This window comes from Anas platyrhynchos, chromosome 14 (assembly GCF_047663525.1).
Source record: "Anas platyrhynchos isolate ZD024472 breed Pekin duck chromosome 14, IASCAAS_PekinDuck_T2T, whole genome shotgun sequence".
NCBI lineage: Eukaryota > Metazoa > Chordata > Aves > Anseriformes > Anatidae > Anas > Anas platyrhynchos.
In genome coordinates, this window is record NC_092600.1 from 1,762,973 (window position 1) to 1,789,786 (window position 26,814).

Below are 26,814 nucleotides of genomic sequence, written 5' to 3' on the forward strand. Positions count from 1 at the left end.
GTATTTTACGTCTCAGGATATTTTCTGAAACAGTTTACAGGAAGAGGCTTATGGGACACAGTTGTTTACATTGGCAAACTCATCACAAGGAAGTTGCAGCTAATTGTGCTTTGCCTCAAATTCCTGTGGTGATCACATTTCTTCTATATAAGACACAAAAAAGCAGCTGCTTCTGGATGCTCCAGTTCCTATCAGTTTAAAAGAGATAAGGCTTACAAAAATATATTGGCACCGAGCTTGTTGCATAGGTAAGAATACGGTCTAAAATTTTCCAGAAAAGGTGCAAGGTGGGAAACCTGACAAATTCTATCAGGGCTTTTGGATGAGGGATGTTCCCACCACCAGGAAGCCCGGCTGATTCATGCCCTCTCCTGACATTTGTTTGCTCAAGGCCATTAAGTGATGTGCAGTGAAGCTTGCAAAATTCAGGCTCTCAACGTATGCACCATTTTCAAATTATGCACTCCATTTTAAACTCATCTGTTAAATGCCTCTCTATCTGCCAAACAGGAATGAAACTGAACCTGCTGGAACTTTGGGATTTCTCTCCTCAGAAGAGCTGGCAGTATGACAAAAGTAAGCTTCTCCGTATCATTCTGTGGCCTGGCGACGCTGGCCAGCTTCCTGCTGCATCCAGAAGATAAAATGTTGAACAATTAGATGAGAAGATGCAGGGAAAGAAGAGCAAGCCCTGCAGATTAAGACATTGGTAGGAAGAGTGTAAAACACAAACCCAAAGACTGCTGTCCGTGCAGAGTTTCTGCCTTCTTGCTTCCCAGATGAACAGTCCAGAGGGCACAGAACTGCACCAAGCCAGCTGCTGCAGCCCGGTTAGCAAGGACAGGACACAGAGTATTGGCAATTCAGCTGTTCAACTGCATGAATTGCTGCTGCACCTAGAAAGTAAGGCCCCTAACAGCTTGGACTATACAGGTTCAGGTTCTGTTTATTCAGTCATTATAAGACAGGACAAAACACAAACAAGTGCCACAGATAAATGCTTTCACCATACACATCTGTCACAGTATTAAGTAATGCAAGTTCAGGATGGCACAAACAAAACTGTGCGTAGGTGTATATTGTATGTTTTTAAAGAAACACAGGTAGTGCCAAAGTGCTTCTATGACCCAAGGAATAATTTCTTGGCAGATTTTCAACATGATTTTTCTTTTCCTTTAAGAAATTCACACACACAATTAACACGAGTTAAGTGAAGTAACAGACCTCACAGGAATCAAACCATTGGCACTTGAGAATGAAGAACCAGTGGTCACAAACATATTCTAAACGTTGTTCTTCGTAAATTTTACCATGAGGTCAGTGGAGTGGCGTGGATTATTGATAGTATGTGGATGTGCAAGTATGTGGAAAGGACAGAACAAGGACAGGAGAATCACTTCCATCATCCCAAATTGCACAGAACATTTAAAAAACAAACAAACAATTCAGACAGAAAATTTCCAACACTCATCAAAAAGGAAGAACTCCAAACTAACAACAGCCTCTACACACACAGATGAAACCTTTTGCATCATTTAAAATAAATACAGCCTCAAATCAGGCCACATTCCAGTGTCAGATGTAAACAACTTCATCAGACGTATGTAGTTGAAAACCAGCATTGGATTCCAGTGGATTTTGTGAGCAAAGCTTCAATGCTACAGGTATTTTGTGCAAGACTATCCTTTCACTATGCTGAGTTAAAACATTTCACGTTAGAATTCCTTCTCAAAAATCTTTCTTTGCATCTTTCTGAATCTGTTACCAAATTCAGCACGTGTAAAGTCTCTTAAGATAACAAAGGCACGTTTTCATAACCTTTACTATAATAAATAAGTTTTCTGTCCAGAGACAGAAGTCAAGGATTCAAAACCAATTAGCAGCTTTTTCTAGCTATTTTAAATTCTTGATGGGCATCAGCTCTGGAGAAGGCTCACTGATGAATCCAGGTGCTCTGCTAGCCCTTGAACTCATTTTCAAGTATTGTTCAGCTGAACTACACACTTACTTACAAAGGATTGACCAGATACTGTTCCATGGTACTAATGCATTAAGGCGGCTGAAAATCTCATTGAAGGCTACACAGTATTTATGGCCATATAAAATGAGAATGTTTGGAACACAGTGCTTAAATTTATAAATAAGGTTAAAATTGCAGGAAGAAGTGTTGCCACTAGCCTGTTCTAGAAGGAATATTAGAAGAAAAGTCCATTTAACTTTCAATCCACAAGGAAGCAGACAGTTTCATTAAAAAGCTGTGCTCTTAAAAATCTCTGGATTTTCTTCTTCATCCTTTGAATTCCTTGTAGATGCAGGCCTGTATTCCAATCTGGAAAAAAATCAACGAATGAGAGAACAGAAAAAAAGTCTTTGATATCCTGAAACCTACTTGACATTACCGACTCCTAATTTTAATATTCTGTTGACTTAGTTGGACAGGTCCCTTTCTAACAAGGGGTGTGTGCTTACGAATTATCTCTGATTAGAGCCATGGCAGAAGGCCAAACTCCCAATGCTTTTTTTAGGTTAGCTGAACTTAATTGGAAGAATTCAGCCCTTCGCCTTTACTTAAATGACTTCAAGAACCTAGAAAAGTAAATTATTTCGTAACAGTTTGATATTGCAGAATTACTGAAAACATACAGACTAAAAATAAAGCCCATTAAAAAAAAAGCAAATATTTAAAGAAATAACTTTTAGAAATGCATGCCTCATGTACTTTTATTTGGCCCTCATAGCAGAATAACAGATTTGGAGCCTAACAAGATACATTTTACAACACACACTTGGGAAGAGGGACTAGGCTTGTAGTCAAGCTTTTGCATCTTCAACAGAACTATAAACTAAATTACCAAAGCTAATTGGGTACCTGACAATACCTAGGCAAGTCCTTCCCTCTTCTCAGAACCACAGGCTGCTGGAGGCTGGAGGAAGCTCTGGGTTCTTCTGGTCCAACCGCAGCTCAAGCAGGGGCACCTGGTGCTGCTCGCCCAGGAGCATGCATCCAGGCAGCTTCTGAGTATCTCCAAGAACGGAGACCCCACAGACTCTCTGGGCAACCTGTGGCAACGTTTTGCCACCCACACAGCACAAAAAGTGTTTCCTGATGTTCCTGTGTGCCAGTAGGACAAGAGGCAATGGGTATATCACTGGACATCACTGGAAACAGCCTGGCTCCATCCTCTTTCACCCTCCCTGTGGGTATTTATGTACCTTGGTAAAACTCCCCTGAGCCTTCTCTTCTCCTTGCTGAACAGTCCCAGCTCTCTCAGCCTTTCCTCGCAGGAGTGATGCTTCAGTCCATCTTGGTGGCCTTTCACTGGACTCTCTCCAGCCTGTCTGTCTCTCTCTTGTACAGGGGAGCCCCAAACTGGGCACAGAACTCCAGGTGGGGCCTTACCAGTGTGGAACAGAGGGGAAGGATCATCTAATTGCATCTCTGTATGGTTGGACAGTGTCTCTAGATTCCTCCCAGATTACTTATCCCTGTTTCCACTGCCTGTAAAAATGTTTTTTGTATTTGTTTTGCTAGGAGCTTTTTGTTCATGCAGACTTTTGGCATTTTTGCCTGTCTACCCTTGCATTGGGATGGTCTTGAGCTTGGAGGAGGTGATTCTTGAGTATTAACCATCTTCCTTATGCTTCTCTCCAGGCCTTTATCCTCTGAGACTCTTCCAAGTAGCTCCCTGAAGAGGCCCTGCTCTCCTGAAGCCCAGGGTTGCAATCTTGCATTTTACCCTGCTTACTTCTCAAAGGATCCTGAGCTTTACCATCTTATGGCCACTGTATCCATGGCTGCCTTCAACCTTTGACTTTCACATCTCCAACGAGTACTTCCTTGTTTTTGAGTACAAGGGCTAGCAGATCACCCTTCCTTTTTTGCTCCACCACTTGGGTCAGAGACCTGTCATCAATGCCCTCCAGGGGCTTCCTAGATCACTGACGCCTTGCTGTGTTGGTCCTCCAGCAGATGTTGGCATGGTTGAAGCCCCTCATGATGAGCAGGGTCTGTGAACACGAGGCTACTTCCAGCTGTCGGTAGAGAATCTCATCCACTTACTCTTTCTCGTTGGGTGGCCTACAGCAGATGCCCGATACGTCACCCGTACTGCTCTGCTCTGTAACGCTTACCCTTAATCTTTACGGCTCATCCATCCTGAGGCAGAGCTCCATTCCTTCCAGCTGCTCTCACACAGAGGGTGACTCGACCTCCACGCTGTCCCAGTCTGTCCTTCCTAAAGAGCCTGTATCCCTCCACTGCAACACTCCAGTCATGGGAGCCGTCTCACCTTGTCTCCGTGACTCCAATAAGACTGTAGCCCTGCAACTGCACACACAACTCTAACTCCTCGTGTTTATTCCCCAAGCTGTGTGCACTAGTGTACAGGTACCTCACAGAGGCACCCAGCAAGCTGTATTTTCCCCCACCCACCTCCCTTCCCCATAACAATACCCTGTAGGCATTTCCTTGCTTACATGCAAATGCAGGAGGTTATCCCATTTAACAGCCTTCTTTTGTTGATTTTGCATTCCCGTTCCTTCATAAAAGGTTAACTCTGTCCACAAGTCCCTCACAAGACTGCTGGTAACTGCTTCTCCCATGCTGCTACTAGTTTAAAGATCTCTTATCAGGCCAGCCGCCCTGCTGGCAAAGATACCTTTGCTCCTCTTAGTGTGGTGGATCCCATCTCTCCCCAGAGCAGTATTTTGTAGACAATTTTTTTACAACTCTTCAGTCATTGTTAGAACTCTTACAATTCTTTAAAATGCACAGCCAACTTTTAACCAGCAGCTTCTGTGGTATACAGGCACACTGGTCCTTAATTACTTGTGCTGTGACCCCAATAGTCTCTACAGAACTAGCCTCTCCTACTGCTGGTATGCTTTTATACAGCAAACCAAGTATTTCAGCAAGGCTCTATACAAGGAAACATATGCATAGGTGTGCACATACATTTATAGATAAAACAGATGTATTAAAATCAGAAGGATTAAAATCAGGAGGCAGCACTTACCCTTTCACCAACAGCATTTGCTCAATTGTGTCAGGAAGAGGCATACCATAACTTTCTGGCAGAAACAGAGTCAGGATTCCTGATAGCACGGTCAGGCTCCCCATCAGGATGTAAGGCAGGAACCTGTCATAGGCACCTAGCAGAATGCAAGAAAAGCAACCATCAGTTCTAAGTCACTGATACCGTTTGTACCTAGGTACAGCTTTCAGTAAACAGAAAAAAACCCTCTTGGCCTAGCACTCACAGCACATGTTGTTTTAAACATGCTTTAGGAATTCAAAGAATGGGAAACAGTAGTTATGAGAGCTGTCCCTACAGAACCAGTAGGATTGTGAGCACCTTTTCAACAGGCACAAAACACCAATTTCTCTGTTATGATTGTGCATTGTTCAGATGTCTTGAGATCTCTTTTTTTTTTTTTTTTTTAGCTGCAGTTTCACAAGCCACCTGGATCTGGAAACCAAAGAAGACAGAAAATCCCAGTGATCCACAGAGGTGAGAGACTGAACTAAGTCAAAACCACATCTAAAACTAGCACGTGGTTGCCAACTTAAGAACAACCCAGGAGACATGAGTAAGACTTGGTAGTTGGTGTCCCGTTACAATGACGTGGAGAACAAGGATCCTGGACCTACAGGACATAAGCACTGGAGTGCTGTGCTGCTGGACAGGCTTCTGTGACACACGTGGTGGTGCCTGCAAAGCTGGGACTGTTCAAGAGTGAGTGCAAGTGAGCAAAACTGATTTGGTTTCAGTTTTTTTTTTTTTTTTTTATCCTCCCTACTAGGTCTTCCATTGAGATGCCATTCTGTCATAAGCCTTGCATGCAGCACTAGAACAACGCCTTCCAGCTACCACCATCTCCCCAGCCCACGTGCAGACTAGCTAACTTACCAAGGTAAACGAAGTAAGGTGAGAGGATGCTGCCAAGTCTGGAGGCCATGGAGCTTGCTCCAACTCCCATGTTTCTCACCACTGTTGGGTAAAGCTCAGCCGTGTAAACATAAACCATTGAGAAGGCAGATGTGATCCCAAATTTCCCCAACATCACGAGGAGAATAGATACGGCACGGAACTCTGAAATCAAAATGCAGTAACAACTTCTATAAAACTGACAATTTATGATATCTATTAATTCCACTGTGTTTGCATAACTTCTGTCTAATTCCATTATCCAATGTCATTTTTTTCCTGTACATGTCTACAAGCAACATTTTTATTTTTTATTTTTAGAAAAAGAAAGCTAAGAGAAACATGTTGATCTTCCTCTTGAGCATGGGGCTTTCTGCCAGGTTAAAAATAAGTACAACAGAAAGATCTGAAATGGTTATTTCAGATTTCAGAGGCCAGACAGTTGCTATTGTAAACAAGGCCATATATTCCTTTTTAATACAACGAGCAAAGTTAAGTATTTGAAACAAGTTATTTTTACTTTGCTGCTCTGGTTTCTCATTAACATTCCCAGCTACCAGTCAATAATTTAATTCTACAGTGCTGGGTTGACTTTAACTAGGACAGTTAGATTTGAAGATCGAAATAGATCATATCAGTGTCCAATTAACTGAAAAGGATTAGGAAAAAAAAGGATGCAATTCATGCATTGCCTGTATAAAATAAGCAAGGCAGTGCTTATTCATTTTCTGTTTATTCTTTGATATGTAAACAAGTGCTAAGCAACAAGCCTTCTCCCCAGTTATACTTGACATCGTTATCAGAAAGAGCCCACAGCCCTCAGTCTAACTGGCCTGAAGATGTATATTGTTTGATATCCAATAAATGTTATTTTGCCCTCCTTGCAGTTGCCAGACATCATTTTACCTATCAACTCTGACTTAGTACAAGCATCTTTGCTTATCAAAAATGCTTCCACAGCAACAGTCTTGAACAGTGACTGTTTAAACGAGCCCTAAGAGTAATCGACAGTTGTTTAGGAAGCAAGTTCTGTAGCCTCCTCTTACCCTCCTGTTAGTCTAGCCCTGGTTTTACACTTGGACTTTACCAGAACACCTTACCAGGGATGTATGGTAAGGCAAAACCGGACTCCAGTGCTGATCTGAACAGATCACAAAGCAGAAGACCCTCCCTTAAAAATCTGAATTGCTATGTTGTGCGAGCTCCCAGTGCAGCAGCACTGAGAACCAAGGAAGAAGGGCACGGATAGGAACTGAATGTCTATATTTAATCCCCTCAGGATACTTTCCCTCCACATCTGCCCAATGCACGGCACTGGACTTCACCTAGCATACATGTTTGAGATCAACCAATGGTTCCATACGTGAAGGCACCAGCTGAATGAAGAGAAGAACACAGCCTCCCAAGAATAACGCAGCAGCCATTGAATACCGTCGGGGGAGATTTCGAAGCAGCAGCCAGGAAATAATGTAGGCTGGAACTTCAATCACTGCTGAGAGGAAGCAGTTTAAATAGACATCTCCATGCAAGTTGGGTGTGTCAAGAGAAAGTCCAAAATAACCAACAGAGATTATCATCCTGAAAGAAAGAGAAGAACACGATCAGACAGATTGGTCTTCCTCATGCGGTTGCCGTGAACCTCTTTCCATCTGCCAATTGTAGAAATCATGCTGATGGAGAGGGGGTGAGGTTCATGCATGCTTCCTTATTTCAGGTCATCCCTGAGAGATGTGACGTAAGTTCACGATCTAACAATATTATTTAGTTCTTATTATGGGTGGTTATAGCTTTACCATGACAGTCTGAACAACTGAATTCTACAGCTTCTGAGGCCTAGAGTAGCTTCTCATTACGTTTAGAAGGATACAAGAAGCTCTGGGAGGAGAAAATTGTTTCTGGGTCATTACCCTCCCTGCTTTGTGTATTAAGTCAGGGAGGAGGAGTATGGCATCCTGGCAGACCCAAACAATCAGGGATTTTCTCTGCCATGCCCCACTCCGGCTGGACAGCACCCAAGTCGTGTTTGCATGGCTCTGTGCCTGGGTTGGTCAGGATAACAGGACAGAGCTCGGTGGCTGGCACGGAGCCATCTTAACCGTGTCACTGCTAAACTGCAGCCGGCTTCCCCGTGACCAGGGAAACACACAATTGTCCTTACTGACAAAATCTATGGTGCCGTGGGAGATGCTGGGAAGAAGGTTATGCTTCACCAACAAGCAACAAGGTAAACGAGGTCATTGGATCAGGATGTGTCCAGGTGCGAGTTAGGCACAGAACACTCAGCACTGCCTTTCCTTCAGCACTGATGTGATAGAAGAACACAGAGAAACCTGACTGCACAGCATGAAGTGGATCACTGCCCATAGATTAGGTCTTTTTCCTCCTCACTTCACAATGGAAGAACATTCACGGTCCGGTTACTTAAAATAAGCTGCCTAGTGTACCTGAGGGCAACCCCTCCATTGCTGTGTATGATATGTCAGCTAAAACTAGTTTTGTCCGTACCTCCTCAGAATATCTCAGTGTTCAAAGAGCAGTTTCTTATTGTTTTGCTGCCTTTGTGCTTACTTACTCCCAAATCACATTCTCACTTACCACAAAATCACGGACATAATTGTGATAGTTAGAATATTTCGGGTTTTCATCAGATCCAAAATGGTGTATGTCTGTTGTCTCTGGGAATCCACATCCTGCAGCTGGAAACAAACAAACAGAAGCACGGAACATTAACATCACACAAGCAGAATTATTGTGAAAACAGGTCCACTGCCTGACTTGCACACCAGTATTCTGAGTACAGCTGGGTCCATTTCAGTAAGCTGCAGAGCCAAAACAGGTGCCTCGCTTCTAACTAAATGGCAATATAACCACAAGAGCCAAGTATCTGCGAAAGCAGTTGCTCCTTCCTAATTTAAAATCATTTAAAACTTAGGCTGACATTTGTAATCATTTTCTCTGCCTGAGGCTCCATAAAGCAGCTGCTTATTGTTACTTTTATACTTGAATTATAAAGCAACAACATTTATAATTTATATGCCACTGCTGGCATCATTCTTGCATCCAGTTTTGAGCTCAACACCTTCAGCATCATTTAAGTCAATTGCACCCAGACAAGAGGAGAGAAACGAGGATGAGACATTTGAAAAACATGGTCAAGGCTGAAAATACAGAGCTTATTTAGCCTAAGTCTGAGGGAGTCTTAAAAGAGCAAGAATGGTTTTCAAAGACCAGCAAAAAAGTGATAAACTGTCTACATCTACCACAGAGGAGGCAAGAAATAACAAGATTAAACTGCAGCAGGATAAATTTAGTAAATGACTCCTCATGCTGGACCTAACAGTAATGTATTTAAATTGAGACAAACTGCTGTGGAGCTGAAGAGTCCCATCATTATCTATCCTGGTTTTGAAATCTCCTTGTAAGAACACAAGCAAAAAGACAACGCATCACTTCTCCCTTCCCCATGAAATTTTTCAGCTCTTCAAAATAAAACCACGTCTGTGTAAACAGTGCAGACATTCTTCCATGAAGCATGCTAACAAGTTTTGTGCTTGATAAGATTATACAAGAGGAAAGATTATTTTTTTTTAATTTAGGATTTTAATTTAGACCTCTAAACAATGAGTAACAAGGAGAGATTTTTTAAAATATGTAAAAGGTGATATGAGAGGACAACTTGCATTGATTAAAACAAGAAATTCTGATAAGGCAACACCATATGGCTGAAGAACAATTGTTTTTTCTACATGTGATAATTTGTCATCACAAAAGAAAGTGTATTTTCAGGGTTTGTCAAAGTACTTGCTCCGTTTTATTTTATTTTATTTTTTAAATGGTTTCACAGTAAGAATGTTAGCAAGATTTTGGTCTGACAATCTTCCAGATTTTTCTGTTAGGTGATTTTATATCTATCTGAATCTGCAAGCCTACTAACTATTAGAAACCTACCCAAGAAAGAAACAAGCATCCACTTTAGCAACTCAAAATTATAAAATGAAAAAAAAAACAAACTATTGCTGAAATATTTTTAATTCTGACACTTGTTGAAATGCAAGCTGTCAAGACAGCTCACAACATTTAAGCAACAACTTCTCTCTTCATAACCAGAAGAATCCCTCTTACCAGATAGACTGCTACTATGTGCAAACACAAAAAATATGTACAAAGATTACTTCCTCCTCCGATTTTCCAAGACTCGAGAAAGTCAAATTACACTTAATGTTTAAAGACTGAATGTCTTTTGTTAGCACTGCATACTCCATGGTGTGTGCAAATGATTACAGATAAAAGTGAAGTAAGATTGTAGCTTCAAAATAGCTCACTCGCTACTTCAAGCTTTTCTCAACTCTCTCTCTGCCTGGTCCCATTTAACATCCAGTACTCTACTCTATTAGTTCAGCTTGCAACACTTTTTCCCCTAAATCATCAGGCCTTCCAGGAGAAGAGCTGGATACATTCCAAGACACAACACACAATGAAAAGACAAAAGCAACCGCTAGGTCAACCTAATTCCTCATCAGCATCTCCTCCATATTCAGGTAGGTGATCTTTTGGCAAGTTAATTGCTGGAGACTGATTTAGAGTGCTTAGGGTCTTGTCCCTCAACTCAAAATAATGTATTACTTCCTCTTGTGAACCATCTTGCCTCTGAGCTAATGCCAACAAGCAGTTTATGTAACTTCTGCATCAGGTCAGAGTTATTTCCAAGTGCTATTTTGCTCTGCAGATCTGGAGGATAAAACAGTAGCCTGCTGCTCATGCACTCCCAACCTCAGTGTATGTGCCTTCGTAAATCTTAATTTATTTATTCTATTAAAGGCAAGAAGATCTATTAAAGGCTTAACATTTGATCGTTTCCCCTTCTTCCCGAGCACAAGGCTCCCACAGCACAGGCTGCAGGCAGCTTTACAGCTCGGGCCCTTTCTCATCCACCACATGATCCTCCTGAAGTACTCTCCAGTTTTGCCACTCCTGGTTGCCAAGAAACCAACAAACAGGAAACAAAAAAAAAGGGAGGAAAAAACAAACAAAGCACAAAACAAAACCAGGAACACTGCAAAAATTTAAACAGTCGATGAGAAATAGGGCCCAGCCTTTTAGCAGCTGTGTAAGCAGACAATACAATCCCCATCCGCGGCAGCAAGAAGCTATGGCAAGGGCAGGGAGGGCAAAGTGATGGGCTGTGAATAAAACTATCACCCAAACAATTTCATTCCCTTCATATTGGACAATCCAACCAACCGGGCTCTATGCTTTGCAGACTGTTTGGGGATAGTCCCCTAATTGTCCTGGACCCTAATTGTTCTGAAAGCTCAGAGCCTGAATGCTGTGGGTGCTGCACCAGTTTGAGGAAAGCTTCAGACAGGAGCCCTGGGCGCTGCTCCATCCTGACTGCTCATTCCAACTGCGTGGGGCCTCACGGCGAGCCCGGATTTCTGAGAATCGTGCTGCAGTGTAAACACATTTCCTAAAAACTCAGGGGAAGATGCCAGCCTTCTGCTTTACAGCGCTTCAGCAAGCAAACGAGAGAACAGGGTAAACAGGACACTGAGGAAGAATGGCTTTGCACAGATTGTTTTGTCACAGCATTACTTTTACTTTAAAAAAAAAAGAACAGTTCTGCAGTTAAACAATTACCTGCTAATCTAGCTCATTTGCCTTTGAGCGTTAAACAGCATTTCTGAAAGTTGATGTGCTTGGTTTAATCTTTTTGGCCGTAAATAAGCACTGTGTAAATACCCAGTGCAGCCCTCCCTTCCCCAGGAACACCAGTTCCCTAGTCCTGCCCCTGTCTTCTGCCGCTTCTTCATCCAGCCCCGCTCAGAGACGGGGAACAGATCAGTATTTCTTCCTACAAATGGGAGATGGAGGCATTCCAGACGCAGTGACCTTAAGCCAGTGTTGGAGTCAGAGCTCGTTTTCTGTTCTCTTGCCACAGTGCTGGCAGGGGGTAAGTTTTTATCCCTACAGCATGAGAAAGAATGTGGGCGGGAGGGAAAAAAAAAAAAAAGGGTGTTCTTATGAAAGTCCAGTGAAAGAGCCATCATCAGAGGTCTAGGCTTTCCTGCCATTCTCAGTCTGTTCCAGGAAAACCAGGATGGCTCTCCTGCTATCTACAAATCAGTCTAGATAAACAGGTTTGCCTGTACCTCAGCCACCTTCCAGCCAAATTAAGCTTTTTCAATCTCAATAGCAACAGGTTTGAGTTTAATGGCTAATCATTTTGCTCAGCCTGGTTGAGAGGCCTTGTAAATCAAGTGAACACACAAAGGTAGTGACAATCAATTTTCCTGTCAACAGCTAGACAATGTCTAGTGTCAATAAGAACACAATTGAGCAACCATGCCCAGACAGACTCTACAGATCTCCACATTCCCCCGGATTATGCAAACTATTTGTCTGTCTGATGTGTGAATGAATGTGGAGCTGATTAAACAGCTTAAGGCCACCAACTGCTCAGACAAAGGGGAGATACTCAGAGGAAACAAGAACACCTTTGAAGAAATGGAGTAGTTAACAGCATCTTTTCTTCCTCATCCACTCTAAAGAGGTTCAAGTTTTGATCTCCTCAATACTGAGTGAAAATTAAACTAGAACAGTAATTCCTGTGCCACTGGCCAGGATCGGCTTTATATTAGACTAGGCAAGCATAAAATCTGTTCAGAGCATAACTACTACCTACAGCCAATCACTAGAAAACAGACATTTCTGTCCAAAAAGGTCAGTGTCTAGAGGAAAACAAAGGCTAAGAGACCAGGAGATTAAGTGTTCTCTGTTGGGTCCCAAGACATACTCCTCAACATGGCCAGAGGCTTGAAGGATCAGAATCAAGTCATTTGTCAGCTGCGTGGGCTAAGAAAGCCCACCACATTCGGAGTCCCTGGGATAAACTAGACTCCCTGCTAATTTGCTGACTTCATATGGGATACAGTCAGATACAAAAGCAACAGGTAAATCAAATGCATTACCTGCCCTCAAAATTAAATGGAAATGAGGTTTAAATGGAAAAGGTTTAAAAGGAAAAGAGCTGTCAACTGGATCAAAAACATGTTTGCATTAGAATGTTGCATGGGATTGGGACATCAAGGGTTTTAAAGGGTATTATGCTTTAAGGCATTTCAGGAAAAGGATGAACTTCTACCCATTTGAGAAAGACACAACACACTGCAGGCATAACTCAATTCATATGTTTGGAAATTAACTGTTTTCTGTAATCATTAATAGTTCTAGCAAACAACTTGAGTGCTAAATGAATATTACCTCACTAGGATCAAGTATTACATCTGGGGGTGTAATACCATTAATTTTTGCAGCCTTTCGGAGTATGTCTTCTGCCTCTTGAAACCGTCCCTGAGAGATTAGCCACCGTGGAGATTCTGGAATGACCCTGTAAGAAATGTTCATAATAATGTGTCAGCATTTCCACAGAACACACTGCTGCAGAGACCAACACACACTGTTCCAGGCCCTGAAGAGCTCAAAACTTGCCATACCTTGCAGAACTTACAGCAAAGGCAATAGAAATCAGATGTACAAGGTCTGACTAGCAGGCTGAACAAGAACAGATTAAAATGAGTTCATGGATTTAAAAAAAAAAAAACACTAAGGAGCTGAAGTATGATTCAGAAAATAAGAGCAACTAAAACCTTCAAAGTATGGGGAAACGGTTTAATTAAAGAAACTCAGAAATGTGAACACACAAGCAGCATTCTGTACATTAAGAGTATATGCTTAGTGACTAACGCCTATAAAATCAGTTCTTGACTTGCCTGTTTATGACACTGTTTACAGAAAGTGGAATCTGCATGAGTCATTCAGCTTCATAAGAGAAACGAGATGGAATCAGACACAGTCTGTGTAAGCAAAGAAACACCACCACCATGTGGACTACTTAAACTTTACATGTCACATCACAGAGGTAGTATTTCACCAATTGTGGATGAAAATATTGCAGTCTCACAGGTGTGCAAGCACTGTTTTACTCCTTGTCTTATCTGTATCACCATACCATTGCCCAGCTTCCCAAAATAACCATTTTTCATTCTGCTCTTAGTCCCAGGCCTGCTCTTAAAGTTCACTGATTTTGGTTGATGCAGGAGGATGAGTTTTTGCCTTTTTTTTTCCCCTCCCTCCTTTCAATAGGGAATCATTTCATTTTCTACAAGCCTACAGAAAATGAACGCTATTTTTTTCAGACATGAATCAGAGATCAAAGTTGCAGACTTGTAGCTTAATAGACTGGGTACGCTTTTTACCTGCCCAGATCTGAATTTCATTGATAAAGGTTGGCTGGCATCTGGATCTTAAAAATCTGTTGGCAAGACCTTCCTTCTAAAGACTAATGTTTTATAACTTCTTTGAACTCACCACCAGAGTGGGATGCAGAGGAGCCCAGGTAAAGTAAGTGCCAGCAGCAGCATCCGCCAGTCTCTGATAAAGTAAGCGAACAGTGGCAGCAACATGTAGCCAAATGCATAAAATATGCAAACACCTAGTGTGCAGAACAGCACACGGATTGATTTGCCAAGAATTTCCGTGCCTGTTCAAAAAAAAAGATTGAAAATTAGTATTTTAACTTAATAGCAACCAGATAACTTACAAAAATCCCTTAATAACTGGCTTTGAAATATACTACATTGGGTAGTTACAGCATATACAGCTTTGCCTTCCAATATTTGAGGCACTCCAGATCTCTTTCATGTCATGATCCTGCATAAACCCAGGTAACTCTAAGTACAAAGGGAAGAGAATCAGGCTATAACTGTATTTCTTTAAGAAGAAAGAAATACAGAAGTGTTAGCTACACGTTCTTAGAATCTCCCATTTTACTTGAGGAGCTAAAACCACCTGATATACTACAAAACAATTCTCTATTTTTTTCCTAAACTAGGTTCTGACCTGTATTACCTTCTGAAATTCTTTTCTCTTGCACCTGAAAAACGCAAATCTTTTGGATTACGGAAAATAAAAAGGGACAGGCTACTGGCAGTAGAATTAAATGAACTAACAGAGGGTCAATGCTTTCCTTTAAAAACACCTTGGGACCTGCAAATTAAGAGACTCCTAAAGAGATAATCTTTCCCATTTCTGCAGAAATCAAAGAAGATTTCATAAATTGCAGCAGAATGCACATGTTGATGTTAGCTAAACACTGTTTTCACAGCTGTGCTGGCCTTTTCTAGCCCAAAAGGATTTTCTTGACAACATCTGGTTCTCTGGACAGTGATTGGTATTATTGCCAGTGACTTCATTTTATTGTTTTTGAAATCTCAGATTCATAAGGTAATTCACATTCCCATCAGATCAAATATGACCGTAGTTAACTTGAAAGCAAATGATGTAAGAATCATTACGCCTTTTAATTTTTACCATGGGATGTTTTAGGGATACAGCACTTTCTTTTACAAATTTGTACATCAAATACACATTTATGTCCCATAATGGACAACACAAATCCCTGAAAAATATCATCTTACACATCTTTCCAACTAGAAGATAGATTTTGTTTCAAACAATCAATTTCTGGTTTTTGCCTTTTTAGTAGGGCAAGCTACAGAATTAATTTAGATTGTGCTTCTATCAACTGGAAATTTCCAAAGAGAGCACGAGTTATCCATGCGTGGTGAGAACACGATCTTAATAACAGTGTTGCTTGGCAAACCAAGCCAACACCAAGCCAGTATAAAAAGGAGCAGGGAAGTGCGTAGGACTAAAGACTGCATACTGTGCCCAGCAGGGCTTTCATACCGAGAACAAACGCTGCCACGTAGTTAGATATCTGTCCCATGCCGACCAGCAAAAAGAACACTGAAAACATCTCCCAGCTGGTAGAGAAGACCTGGACGAAGCTGAAGCCGGTCTGCATTGCCATGGTTGCAAACAGCACATTCTTCCTGCCAAACCTTCCATGGAATTAAAGGAAAAATAACAAACAAAAACCCCAAATCATTATACAACAGCATGAAATATACCTTCAGAAAGAGAAAGATACTATTACTCATTTGTATACCTGGGGAGATACAAGATATCTGCAAAAAAGCAAAGTCTGGGAAATATAACACATGCATAACTATCCTATACACGTTACGAAATCCACTGGCCAAGAAAAAAAATCATATTCTTATGGTCACAGAAGAAGTCATCTTTAGGTATGTGCTGTAACGCTCTTCCTTCCTTTGGGATAGGATGAGTAGGAAGACAAATCACTGGGAGCAAAATTATTTAAAATGTAAGAGCAGGAGTAGATGTTCCTCCTTCGAGCAGCACAGAGTTCATTACACAGATCAGCATGTTACAAAAAGAAAAGGCCAGGAAGAGGTAAAGCTCAGGTTTGTTAGATGTTACTATCAGAAAGTGGTTAAAAAAAAAAAAAAAAGCTTGGTAATAAAAGCAACCTAATTTAAGGGATCTTAGCAGTTCTGATGGACTGAGGCACTATGTAAAAGGGAAAAGGAAACAGAATGGATGCTACAAAACTGGGAGCATGGGGATTACATCTCAAACAGAAACTCTCCAAGCAAATTGACTAATCAGAGGACCACGTATTGTTCCCCAGGAATCGGTACAATCAATGCACTGCACAGCAGATCTCAGGGTGATAACCAGGAAAAAAAGAAAAACAACACACAAAAACCCCACCATCTGCAGAGAAATTTAAGGCAGCTCCCATTCTGAAATGTTTGCTGGAGCACAGCCGAGCAGCATTCGTGCTTTCCAGCTTCCACATACACAGCTCACTGGACTCAGATGTTGAGTCTGAAGAAGCGAAGCTCTAAGTGTTGATAAACAGAATTTTAAATTTGATCTCAGAATGAGGGAAACAAGCCTCAGGAATCTCCCTGAACATAGTCCGAAGTAATTAGAAGAGAACATTATGGATTTTTCCATATGTATCTTATCTCCTGCACCTGTTTTCTGGTGTAAAAATAGTTTGCTGCAGAAGTGATTTCTCTGAAAAAAATAATCAGGTAAAGGTAACACCCGCTAACAATCCTTGTAATGCTCTGGTCTAAGGTAAGACATTTACCCCACACACTGAGCGCACTCGGATGGGACAGCCACAGAATTAAGATGTGTTAGTAGTTGCAGAGAGACACTTAGAGCAAACTTCACATACAAGAATTGCTTGCAAAACAGTGTCAAGGAGCCAGCAAGTTTGGTGTATATACTTTACTTGTCTGAGAGTTGTCCCGAAATGAAAGATCCGAGCAGGACTCCCACAAAAAACAAGGAGGTACTCAGGGGGCCCTTCCAGTCGTTGTCACACACGAGGTTCCACTGCAAGGAGAGAGAACGTGAAAGTCTTCCAACGAACAGCAATCCCCCCTCTCCTTCCATGTACAGCTCAGCCCAGATGAAAATGTACCCTTTGGAAAGAAAACCTCCACAAAAGAAACAAGCAGCCAACCTACAGAACAGGTTTAGATCTACAAAAACATGAGTTTGGGGCATGATCACTCCCACACATACATGTAGCTAACAGTTTCCTTGTGCTTGCCTTCAAAGGCTCTGCAGCCCCTCAAGCAGCTGTTTGAGAACAGACTCGAAGCTTTAGTTTCCTGCTGACGGGGAAGTCCTCTGTTAAAAATTTACGCTTCTAATTTACGAGGAATTGAACTATACAATCAGAAGTACAGGAAAAAATGCCTCCTCTTTATTATATTTTAATATGGCTTTGAGAGAGACTGGAGATCCGCTGCTTGCTGGGGACCTAATTGCAGATCGCAGCTCGTTACGCAGCACGGGACTGCAGCAGACACCTGCAAAATCCACGTTCAAGTTATTTGGGAAAGTGTCAAGTGCAGTCTTTAGAATACGAATTGAAACACGCACCAAGCAAACTGAGATGTCAAAAATGAAAACAAATCTTGGCAAAAAGAGGAGGAAATAAAGACACCTATTAAACGAAGACGGCACTGGCTTGCCATCACTTCCTGCTTCACTCTGATGGTTCTGAAACAGCGGCCGTGTTATTTTTGTATCAGTGTCAACAGCTATTACTGAGAGTCTATAATTTTGTTTGGGTTATTGGGGAAAAAAAGCGTGTAAATATTAGAAGAAAGGATAAAAACAGCAGGGCTGCCTCCTCGTCCCTTCCCTCACTGCTGTGCTATGTCTGGAGCAGCTCCCAGCACCCCCGTCCTGCTCTCGGGGGGCAGGAGGTGACGCAGCCCCCAGGATCTGGAGGCACCCAGCACTTCTGATGTGCAGCCAAACCCTGCCAGCCTCCGTTATTCAAACACCCCCCACAGGGGCCCTTTCAGCGTTTTAGTGATGGAAATTTTTCAGTTTCCACTTTGCGCTGCAGATGAAAATATTTACAGGTCGATTTGCAGGTCAAGACGAAAATATTTACACTGAGCATAAAACTAATCCCCCTCAGCCCCAGCTTACGAACAATTCAGTACTGGGCGTTTCACTCTTGGGGTTTTTTGTTCCTTTGTTTTTAAAATCTGTACTGGAGCAGCTCTCAAAACTTTGATCTGCCTTGTAGGAAACCAGGCTGCTGGGGTCCCAGTGTGCCGAGGGTCTGCCATACCATAATGCCAGCGTCTGCTTGCCAGCCATACGTTGAATGCCCACAGGAAACAGCTTTTTCCTTCTCTCTTTCAGGGTTATATCTTTCACACCTTCTTGTCTCCTTATCGTTAAGCCTCTGGCTGCAGGAAGCTCACAACCCTCAGTTTTTCATAGCTCACCATACCATAGTGCACATTTTAGGGCTGGGTAATCACTGCAAGTCACTGACTGGACACTGCTGTCTGTGCCTCTGAGATCCCCAGGGCAGAAACCAACCGAAACAACCTCTTGTTTCATGGAATAGCATCTAGTTTTGAATTACAAGAAGTTTTCCTAGAGATTAATTATCCTCCTTCCTAAAGACTTACTCTCACCTGTGTTTGTGCAACTTAAGCCGCCAACCATTAGACTGTCTTAATTATAATCCTTAGAGATGAAGTCGTATTTGTTTAAGGTCACAGGAGCAAGCAGAACACACCTTTTCCCTATTTGTAACTGTATTCAAGTCATTTCTTAACCTCTCCTTTGATAAATAAGACCGTGGTTTTCTTTGTCTTCTATCAGACTTCGCAGTCCTCAACCTCACTCTTACATTTATTCCCAAAGCCCTTCCAGTTTCACACTGCCTGCAGAAGGATGTGCACTCAATAAAGAAATAGGGTCCAAGAAACCCTACCGACACCATCAGTATCATTACCGAAGCTCCTTTTAACATTGTGGTTTTCTAATATGCCACCAAATTTACATCATCCTTGGAAGAGATTTAACTCACTGGGACCGAAGGGAGCAGCATGAAGCCATGATGGGGGCAGCTCAGGCTGGGTGTTAGGAGGTTTCACACCAAGAAAGTGGTCGGGCACTGGGACAGGCTCCCCAGGGCAGCGGTCACAGCACCAAGCTGCCAGAGCTCCAGAAACATTTGTACAAGGCTCTCAGACACGTGGTCTGATTTTGGGGTGCTCCTGTGCAGAGCCAGGAGTCGGACTTGACGACCTGTGTGGGTCCCTTCCAACTCAGATGTGATTCTATAGTTATCAATATCATGTAGATTAATAACCATAATTAACGTATTTATGATTAAATCTGTGTTTATTCAACAAACACTTCATTCCTTGTAGACTAAAGAAAGTTTGAGCGACTCTCTGATGACCTTTCACAGAGCCAGATCCAGCCAAGAAGCTTTGGCAAAGCAGCTCCAGGACACTGTAAATTTGATAATGATCGTTTGCTGCATATTTCCACAGAACAGAGGTTTCTGTGGTTGTTGTGTCTTCACGCGACATTTATCAGGAACTCAACCACCACTCCCAGCAGGCATCCTGCAGTAACAGACTCGCCTACTCACCCCTTTCCAGCAGCCGCAGGAACCAGACATCCTTTTCAGTGGCAGAACTGAAGTCGAACTAGCCAAACAGTGAGCCCGGTGATTTACAGTGTATCGTTCCTAAACAAGTCATTATTTCCCAGCTGATCGCTCTGTGCCTGTGAATGAGCCGCCTCCTTTCAGCCGCCCTCCGCTCTGCACTTTGGCACGCAGGTTGCACAACACTTGGCTTGCCAGACACTGGCGTGTTTGTGCCCGGTAACAAACATTTTCTTATGAGCGCTGAGGCAGAGACATTGCTTGGAAAAGTTCATGGTTATAAAATGCCACAGTGCCCTGCCAGAAGCTTCTTGCGTTGGCAGGTGGAAACATACTGGTCCTTCGGACGCTACTCTGATTACCATCTTGTTTTCCTGTGCCTCTGTTAACACGGTTTTAGGAGCTGTTATGCTGAAGAGCACTCGAACCAGGCACCAAAGCAAACTTCAATATTAAATTTCCAAGGGAAAACTACCTTGGTTGTGCAATACCGCTTATTTATAGCCATGAACTCCACGTGCACAACCATTGAAGCAGACATTAAGGTCTGTTTCCTCTCACCCCCGCCAGTAAACGTAGGCTGAAGTGCTTGGCTTTTCAACGCCTCACCAACCAGGTCTTTTACTGCTTGTCTGGGATGGGGGCACCGATCTCCCAGAGCCACTCTGCATGCACACCATTCCCTGAAGTGCACATTGCCCAACGAGTCACTGAAGCATCACTGCTAGGAGGCCAGCACTGCTCGGAGCAAGGATCCCGAGTAGTTACTGATTGAATCCTGCTGCTGGCGGAGCTGTGTGAGCACAGTACACCGTGACCCAGTGCTCTAAATCATGTGCTAGTTTCATTTCTTTGTGTTCTTTGAGTGAGCCTGCTGGATAGCATGGCCTTTGTCCCAGTAAATAAGATAAGGCTAACCTCAGCAAGGTACTGTGGCTCCAAACAGGAGAAAAACCCCGTTCCAGCACTGTTTCAAACAGCACCTACTGACACTGCAAAGTGCCAAGCTCCTGAACACCAGTGCCCAATGCTCGTGCCCTGACACAGAGCTTTCTCACCACCTTTTATTTTAATAACTTTGGAAGAGGTCATTCTCTGGTGCAGTTTAAACCTATCTCCTTACCCAAGCAGCCTGCAGGTCCTTTGGCTGGGGTGTAACTACTCTCTGAAACGTTTCTCAGGTCAGGGCGATCCTTCCTCTGCAGCCTCACGCCCAGCAGCAATAACTGCTCACACGCTGGGATCTACAGCAATCGCAATGAAATTCACACCAGCCGCAATCACAATGAAAATCAGACTCCTCCAAGAATAAATTTGATCTTTTTAAAGTTGAATGTTTCTGTACAGTCTTCTGCAAAGTGAAAAATAAAGGTACCAAACTAAAATTGCCAGGCAAGTTTAGGCAGATGCCCCAAGTCCAGCTGATGATATTGCCACACCTCAAACAAAAAACGTACTTCTGAATTCTCTAAGCCCTTCAAAACCTCCAGGAGGCAGACTACTATTTTTATTTTTTTTCTGCATGCAGGCTCTGCATCCATTGTGCTAGCAGAATACCACGTGCCCTGAAAGGAGAGCTGGCCGTTGATGAATTACTAGCACTGAATCCCACACTGGCTCTTATCCAGACACTGATGCAGACCCCTCATCCCATGTAACTTTCCCTGTAATTTAGTTATACCATGTTGGAAAAGATAACAAACAAAACTCTTATTGCTAATGACAAGATGCCCATCATATTTAAGCATAAAATTTGCCCAGTATTTGTAATGCACTAGAACATGGAAACTGCAAGTCTAATTATAGGGAAGCTCTACAGAGCACCAGAAGTTGTTGTGGTGCAGCATCACAGCAAGCAAATGCATACTGCCACCAAATACTTACTGCTAGCAAACACATTTGGAAAGTTACAGAAGTAATTGTGAGGTCAACAATATAATTTGGGACCACGGTGGAAAAAAAGCATGTTTCTCAACGTAAAGAGAATTATTCCACTGCAGGAGCACCTGTACTTTCCTGATACCAGTATTAGAATCCTACACAAAGAAGGACTACAGCAAATACTAAAAACTTTGGAAGCCTTACCCGGTTACACCTGTTGTTATATAAGGAAAAACCTTGCAGCTGCAGTGCATTGTGTCCTCTTAATCCTTTTTTTTTTTTTTTTTAAAAAAAAAAAAAACACACTTCTGTTGCTGAGAAGAGCATGCATGATTGAAAAAAGAAGTGGGACGGTCTCGTGTGCTAATATTTGCTTTTTAAAAATCAACATGTTAGCAAGAATTCTTGAAGCTAATCCAACATAACATGCTCTCTCCTACCTGTTGTTTCTCTCTGTAAATCAAAGCAGGTTCTTAAAAAAAATAAAAAATAATCAAATCCCAGTCTCACAACTGAGCACTTACAATTGATGCAGAACCTGGCCTTGTTTAGACTCCTATAAATATTCTCCACTTAGCTGAGAGCTAAGGGCATTATTAAACACACTTTCCTCTGAAAATACATTTGTATATTCCAAATACTTGGAGGTTCTAGATACTGTCACAGCTTTTAATCTCTAAACAGAAGTTTGCATCTACAAAACATTCCTTATGCTCAATTTCTCCCCTTGTAATTCTTTTTGAGTTTTACAGAGGTAAACTGAGAAATGAGCTGATTTTTAATCCAAAATTAAAGACAAAATAGGAACAATACCCTGTAACTAATCGCCTACAGTACCTCTACATTAGCATTGTTTAGATTTTAATTATAGGAACTACAAGTCTATTATTCTGTAAAAATACTGACCCTGTTTTACGTTCCAAGGCTAGAAATGTTTACAAGCACAATTCTGAAGAGTCCTGTTACGTGCTTCTTAAATTATACCATGAAAACCTCATCATTTTTAAATGATCTTAGTACATTTGCCAGCCATTCATTCCCACTTCTGAGCTGAAAAGTACACATTTTTCTTTCAATGACTATTAATACTAAGATTTTGCATCCATTAATCATTTAAAGTCTTAGCTTTTTAGTTAGTGCTTAGCTCTGACACTCACAGCTTTGCCAGCTCGTAGCCATCACTACTAACTTCAGCCAGAAGAATATGCGGATGTTAACCTGCAGCAAAAAAAGAGGATGCACTGCTTTTAACAGATGAAAAATGGTGGAAGTCCTGATGTGACTTCTTGCCTCTGAGGACACTGCACTAACATGATTGAAGACGTCAGCCAGAGCTGAACCTGGACGACAGGGGTTTGATTTATGCTTCAGCTGCTGGCTCCCCTATTAGAAAAGCTTGTGGAAATGAAGGTTTCTATCACAAGTCTGTGCTTTTATTTTGGGTAACGCAGCCCTCCTTGTCTCCCACCAAAAAGGGAACATCAGAACCTCGTCACACAGCTGCACTACAGGGCCCATTTGTGTCATTCCAGCTGTCACCACCACAACTTCCCCTTGTTTCCTGCAGGTCTGGCACAGCTTCAGTGCAAGGGTCTGACAGCCACCTCGATGTAAAGGTACCGGAACACTCAGGGCCCTAAGACCTGCATGGGAACTTTCTTTCTGTGTTCTTACAGGGCCCAGAGCTCCAGCACTACACCAGGCCTCAGGATGCTTCAGTAATTCCCAGGGTAAGCATCCTTCCTCTGAAAAAAAATGAAACGTGTTAAGACTGCAAGAGGCATAAAACGTGCAACTCTGGAGTACAAAAGGATGCCTGCATTGAACTGACTTTAAATTGATAAACAAACATATTTCTATAATTAAAAAATATATATAATAAAGATGCATACACAAAACTCTGCACCTGTTTAAGTTTCAGTCTGTAGGAATCACTCCCACACTTCAGTACATGAGAGTACTCCCAAACTAAAATGTTTTACTCGCTGTGTCATCTCGTATATCCTCATTATATCATTTTTTCTAGTCTATTAGTGCTCAAATTCACTGCTCAGTTCTGTTCCCAGTTATTCAGTATAGACCCTAACCAAACACTAAGCTTTCGTAGACATGACTGGGAGTTAGCCTTTTCCCTTAATTACCCCAGTTTATATATCTTTCAGTCCCATATATAAACGTTTATTGTGATTACATTCTTTTTTTTATGGGACTTAGGGAGGAATAAGAATGACACAGATGGTTACTCTGACTAAAGGAAAACTTTTCATACCCCTCAAGCCACAGTATCTCAAGAAGTAAAAGATGAAAAGGGATTTTGTTCCTGGTTGAATACTCCAGACTAGCTAATGGCATTGTGCTGTTAGTCTGCTTGAAAAAAGAAAGTTCCCCTTCAACTGAAGAGAGAACTAAATGTGTTAAGTCTTCCTTCAAAAGCAGAAATGTAACTGAAGGCTTTCTAGAGTCATGAGAGATTTGTGCAAAAACCTTTCATAAAAAAATTCCCCCTTCCCCCTCCCAGTGTCAGCTACAGAAATCTGGGACAAAGGTCCTCATGACTATTCAACAAGTTAGAGATATGCAACTAAAGGCAGGATTAGTGAATCATAAAAGCAGCAGCACCAAGCCAACAAATTAAACAAGTTTAACACCGAAAACCTGTAAGTATGTGAAAGGTCATGGCTGTTGCAAAACTGGCTCAGAAACATTAATATTAAAGGGAAAAAATACTGCCTCGGTGCACGATGCCCGGGCAGCCAAACATCACCTCCCCCAGACGCAGCACATCTGCCAAACCGTACAGCCACTGGGTGAGAGCTGCTGCAGAGCCTCACCGAAATGTTCGCAGCTTCTGTTCCCTACAGATCATGAAGCTGCCGGAGGATACTCCGAGTTCGGATGTTGTGACTCGCAGCCAGTCAAAGCTCAGTGAAGAAGCTGCAGAGACACAAAGCGCTGACAAAATATGCCTCAGCCAGGCCAACCTCACTATCAGGGCACTCAGGACAAAACCACTATGTTCGCCTGTGAATGGCCTAAGTCTAGAAAATGCAAACTGCCTTATGCTGTTTTAAGACTGCCTCAGCTTTTCACAACCATACATTTCACTAACGACCAGGATCTAGAAATTCAGAGCAGTTTTCCTCTTCATGAAGAAAGCAATTCTTCTGTAACAGGTGAGGCAATGCCTTGTGCCAGCTGTCAAACGCAACCCAAGCCCCGAGGATGTGCATGCTCAAGGGAAGTTTTCGACAATTCACGTTTTGCCCTGTCCTTGCTTCCCTGTGCTCCCTTCCTCACCCAGCTTCTCCTGACGAAGGCTTCTGCGCTCGGATCAGCTGGTGGTCATTAAGCATTTGAACATCCATCACCACCATCCTTGCAAAGCAAGGAATACAGGCCTCTGAGCAGAAAATAGCTAGTTCTGTAAAATTTGTTCCCAGCTACAAAGAGGAAATTGGACCATACAAAAGGTTTACAAGCCTTATGAAAAAAAGCCAAAAACTCTCTACATTTTGAAATTTAAGTATTTCCTTGCATCCTAAGACACCAGTGCCTGTGGGTCTGTCCGCACAGCTTTCCTCTGACCCAAGGACAACCAGCACAGCCTCACGGAGCTCGGTGCCCTGCCTGCTGGTGGGACACACTGGGGTGGTCAGGATTTGGCCCATTCCTGGCAGGTGAGCGGGGACACAAAGGCAGCGGGCAGGTGCAACGCCAGCACATAGCGAAGTTCAGCTGCTGTTGGACACAGCATCAAAACAGCGCCTTGCTGCATCCTGCTGATGAACCCTGCACAACTCAGGATGACTTTTATCGACTTATTTTTTTTAAAGAAAAAAAAAGAGGTGGATGTCACGAGTTCAGAGACATCTTTGAGCTACCAAGCCCATGGTGCTGGGTTGACCTGTCCTCCCTACGGTAGATAAGCTGTTATCAGACGGAAATCATCAAGCAGTGGATGCACACACACCACCTCGGTTAACACACAGCACCTGGAGGCTACTCGGGCCACTGGCAGCTGCCAGCACAGACCAGCTCAGCCTCCCCACCTCACCGGGAGCCCCTCACCTCGGTGACGATGGTGGAGCGGTAGACGTCCCGGCTGTACTCCCAGCCGTCCAGGCACGGCTCCTGCTCCAGCTCTCCCAGCTCCACGTCGGAGCCGGGCCGCAGCCCCAGCGCCGAGAAGTTGGCGAGCGCGGCCAGGCGGTAGCGGCGGCAGCGGCTCGGCTCCTCCCGGCCGCCGCGCAGCTCCAGCGGGATGCTGGCGTTCAGCCACTCGCCGCTCAGGTTGGCTTCGCGGGGCACGGCGCAGCGGTGCGCGGGGGTGCCGGCTAGGAAGACGATGGAGAGCCCGTTGAAGCCGTTGGGGATGATGCTGGCGCTGAGCAGGAAAAAAACGAGGCGCTGGAAGCGGCCCCATTCGCCCAGGAAGGCGGACACCTCCTCGTAGTCCCGCATGGCTCCGCCAAGCTGCGGCCGCCGCCGCCGCCTGCTACCCGCGGCCAGGAAGCGGCCGGGCCCGGCCCGCCGAGCTCCGAGCCATGGGGCCGGGCCTCAGCCGCCGGGGGAGCGGCCGGGGGTGGGGTTTGCAGGCGGAGGGCCCGCAGGTGGGGCCGGGCGCCGCTGCCGCCGAGGCCCGGCCCAGCCCGGTGCGGCCCGGCGGAGGCCGCCCGGCGGCTCCCCGGCATGGCGGCCGCATGGAGGCGCGGCGGGGGCTCGGCCGCTGAGGGGGAAGGACACGGGCCCGGCTGCCCCTGAGGCGTGGGGCCGCCCGTTCCGAGCCACACGTGTCTAAAAGAGTATAATAAAGCACGCATGTAATGCATGAGTGTCTATTCAATGTAAAATCTGTACTCCTGTGGTTGTTTTCGCACTAATAGGCAGCCAATACCACAGCGCGGCTCCCTCACACACCCTCCTCAAAGGGAGATGGGGACAAAAAGCACAACGGAGAAGGGCTCAAGGGTCGGGGTTGCTCAACCGGTTACTGTTATGGGTAAAACAGACAGAGTAGGGAGAGTAGCGTCATTTATTGCCTATTGCTAACAGAGCAGTGAGAACTAAAAGGAAACTAAAAGCACCTTCCCCCTGTCCATCTGCTACCTCTTCCCCTTGAGCAGC

At 43.5% G+C, this 26,814-nt stretch overlaps 1 protein-coding gene across 3 annotated transcripts; it reads right to left on the reverse strand.

Annotated features, from left to right (window-relative positions):
• Positions 1–928: 928 nt before the first annotated feature.
• LOC101799949 (organic cation/carnitine transporter 2) lies at positions 929–26,276 on the reverse strand. 3 transcript variants are annotated; one of them, XR_005269318.2, is made up of 11 exons: positions 25,759–26,276; positions 17,101–17,204; positions 15,675–15,829; positions 14,295–14,466; positions 13,188–13,314; positions 8,523–8,623; positions 7,291–7,505; positions 5,910–6,092; positions 5,016–5,151; positions 4,132–4,327; positions 929–2,329 (listed from the first exon to the last, which is right to left on the reverse strand). XR_005269318.2 is itself a non-coding variant. In XM_027468659.3 (10 exons), the coding sequence occupies exons 1-10, from the start codon at positions 26,149–26,151 to the stop codon at positions 2,248–2,250; spliced, it is 1,668 nt and encodes a 555-aa protein (XP_027324460.2). In that variant the 5' UTR covers positions 26,152–26,272; the 3' UTR covers positions 929–2,247. The 3 variants fall into 3 exon arrangements, 2 of the variants coding, with proteins under 2 accessions (XP_027324460.2, XP_071879505.1); XM_027468659.3 differs by lacking the exon at positions 4,132–4,327 and having other exon boundaries at positions 25,759–26,272; XM_072023404.1 differs by lacking the exons at positions 929–2,329; positions 25,759–26,276 and adding an exon at positions 19,792–21,454 and having other exon boundaries at positions 2,336–4,327.
• Positions 26,277–26,814: the final 538 nt, after the last annotated feature.

Excerpts from the sequence above, each read along its gene's own strand:
- LOC101799949 (XM_027468659.3), bottom strand. The coding sequence starts at position 26,151 with ATGCGGGACTACGAGGAGGTGTCCGCCTTCCTGGGCGAATGGGGCCGC. Across the intron at positions 8,624-13,187 it reads TAATACTTGATCCTAGTGAG|CTGCAGGATGTGGATTCCCA; the intron begins GTAATATTCATT and ends GTTTGTTTCCAG. Across the intron at positions 6,093-7,290 it reads CATTCAGCTGGTGCCTTCAC|AGTTCCGTGCCGTATCTATT; the intron begins GTATGGAACCAT and ends TTTTGATTTCAG.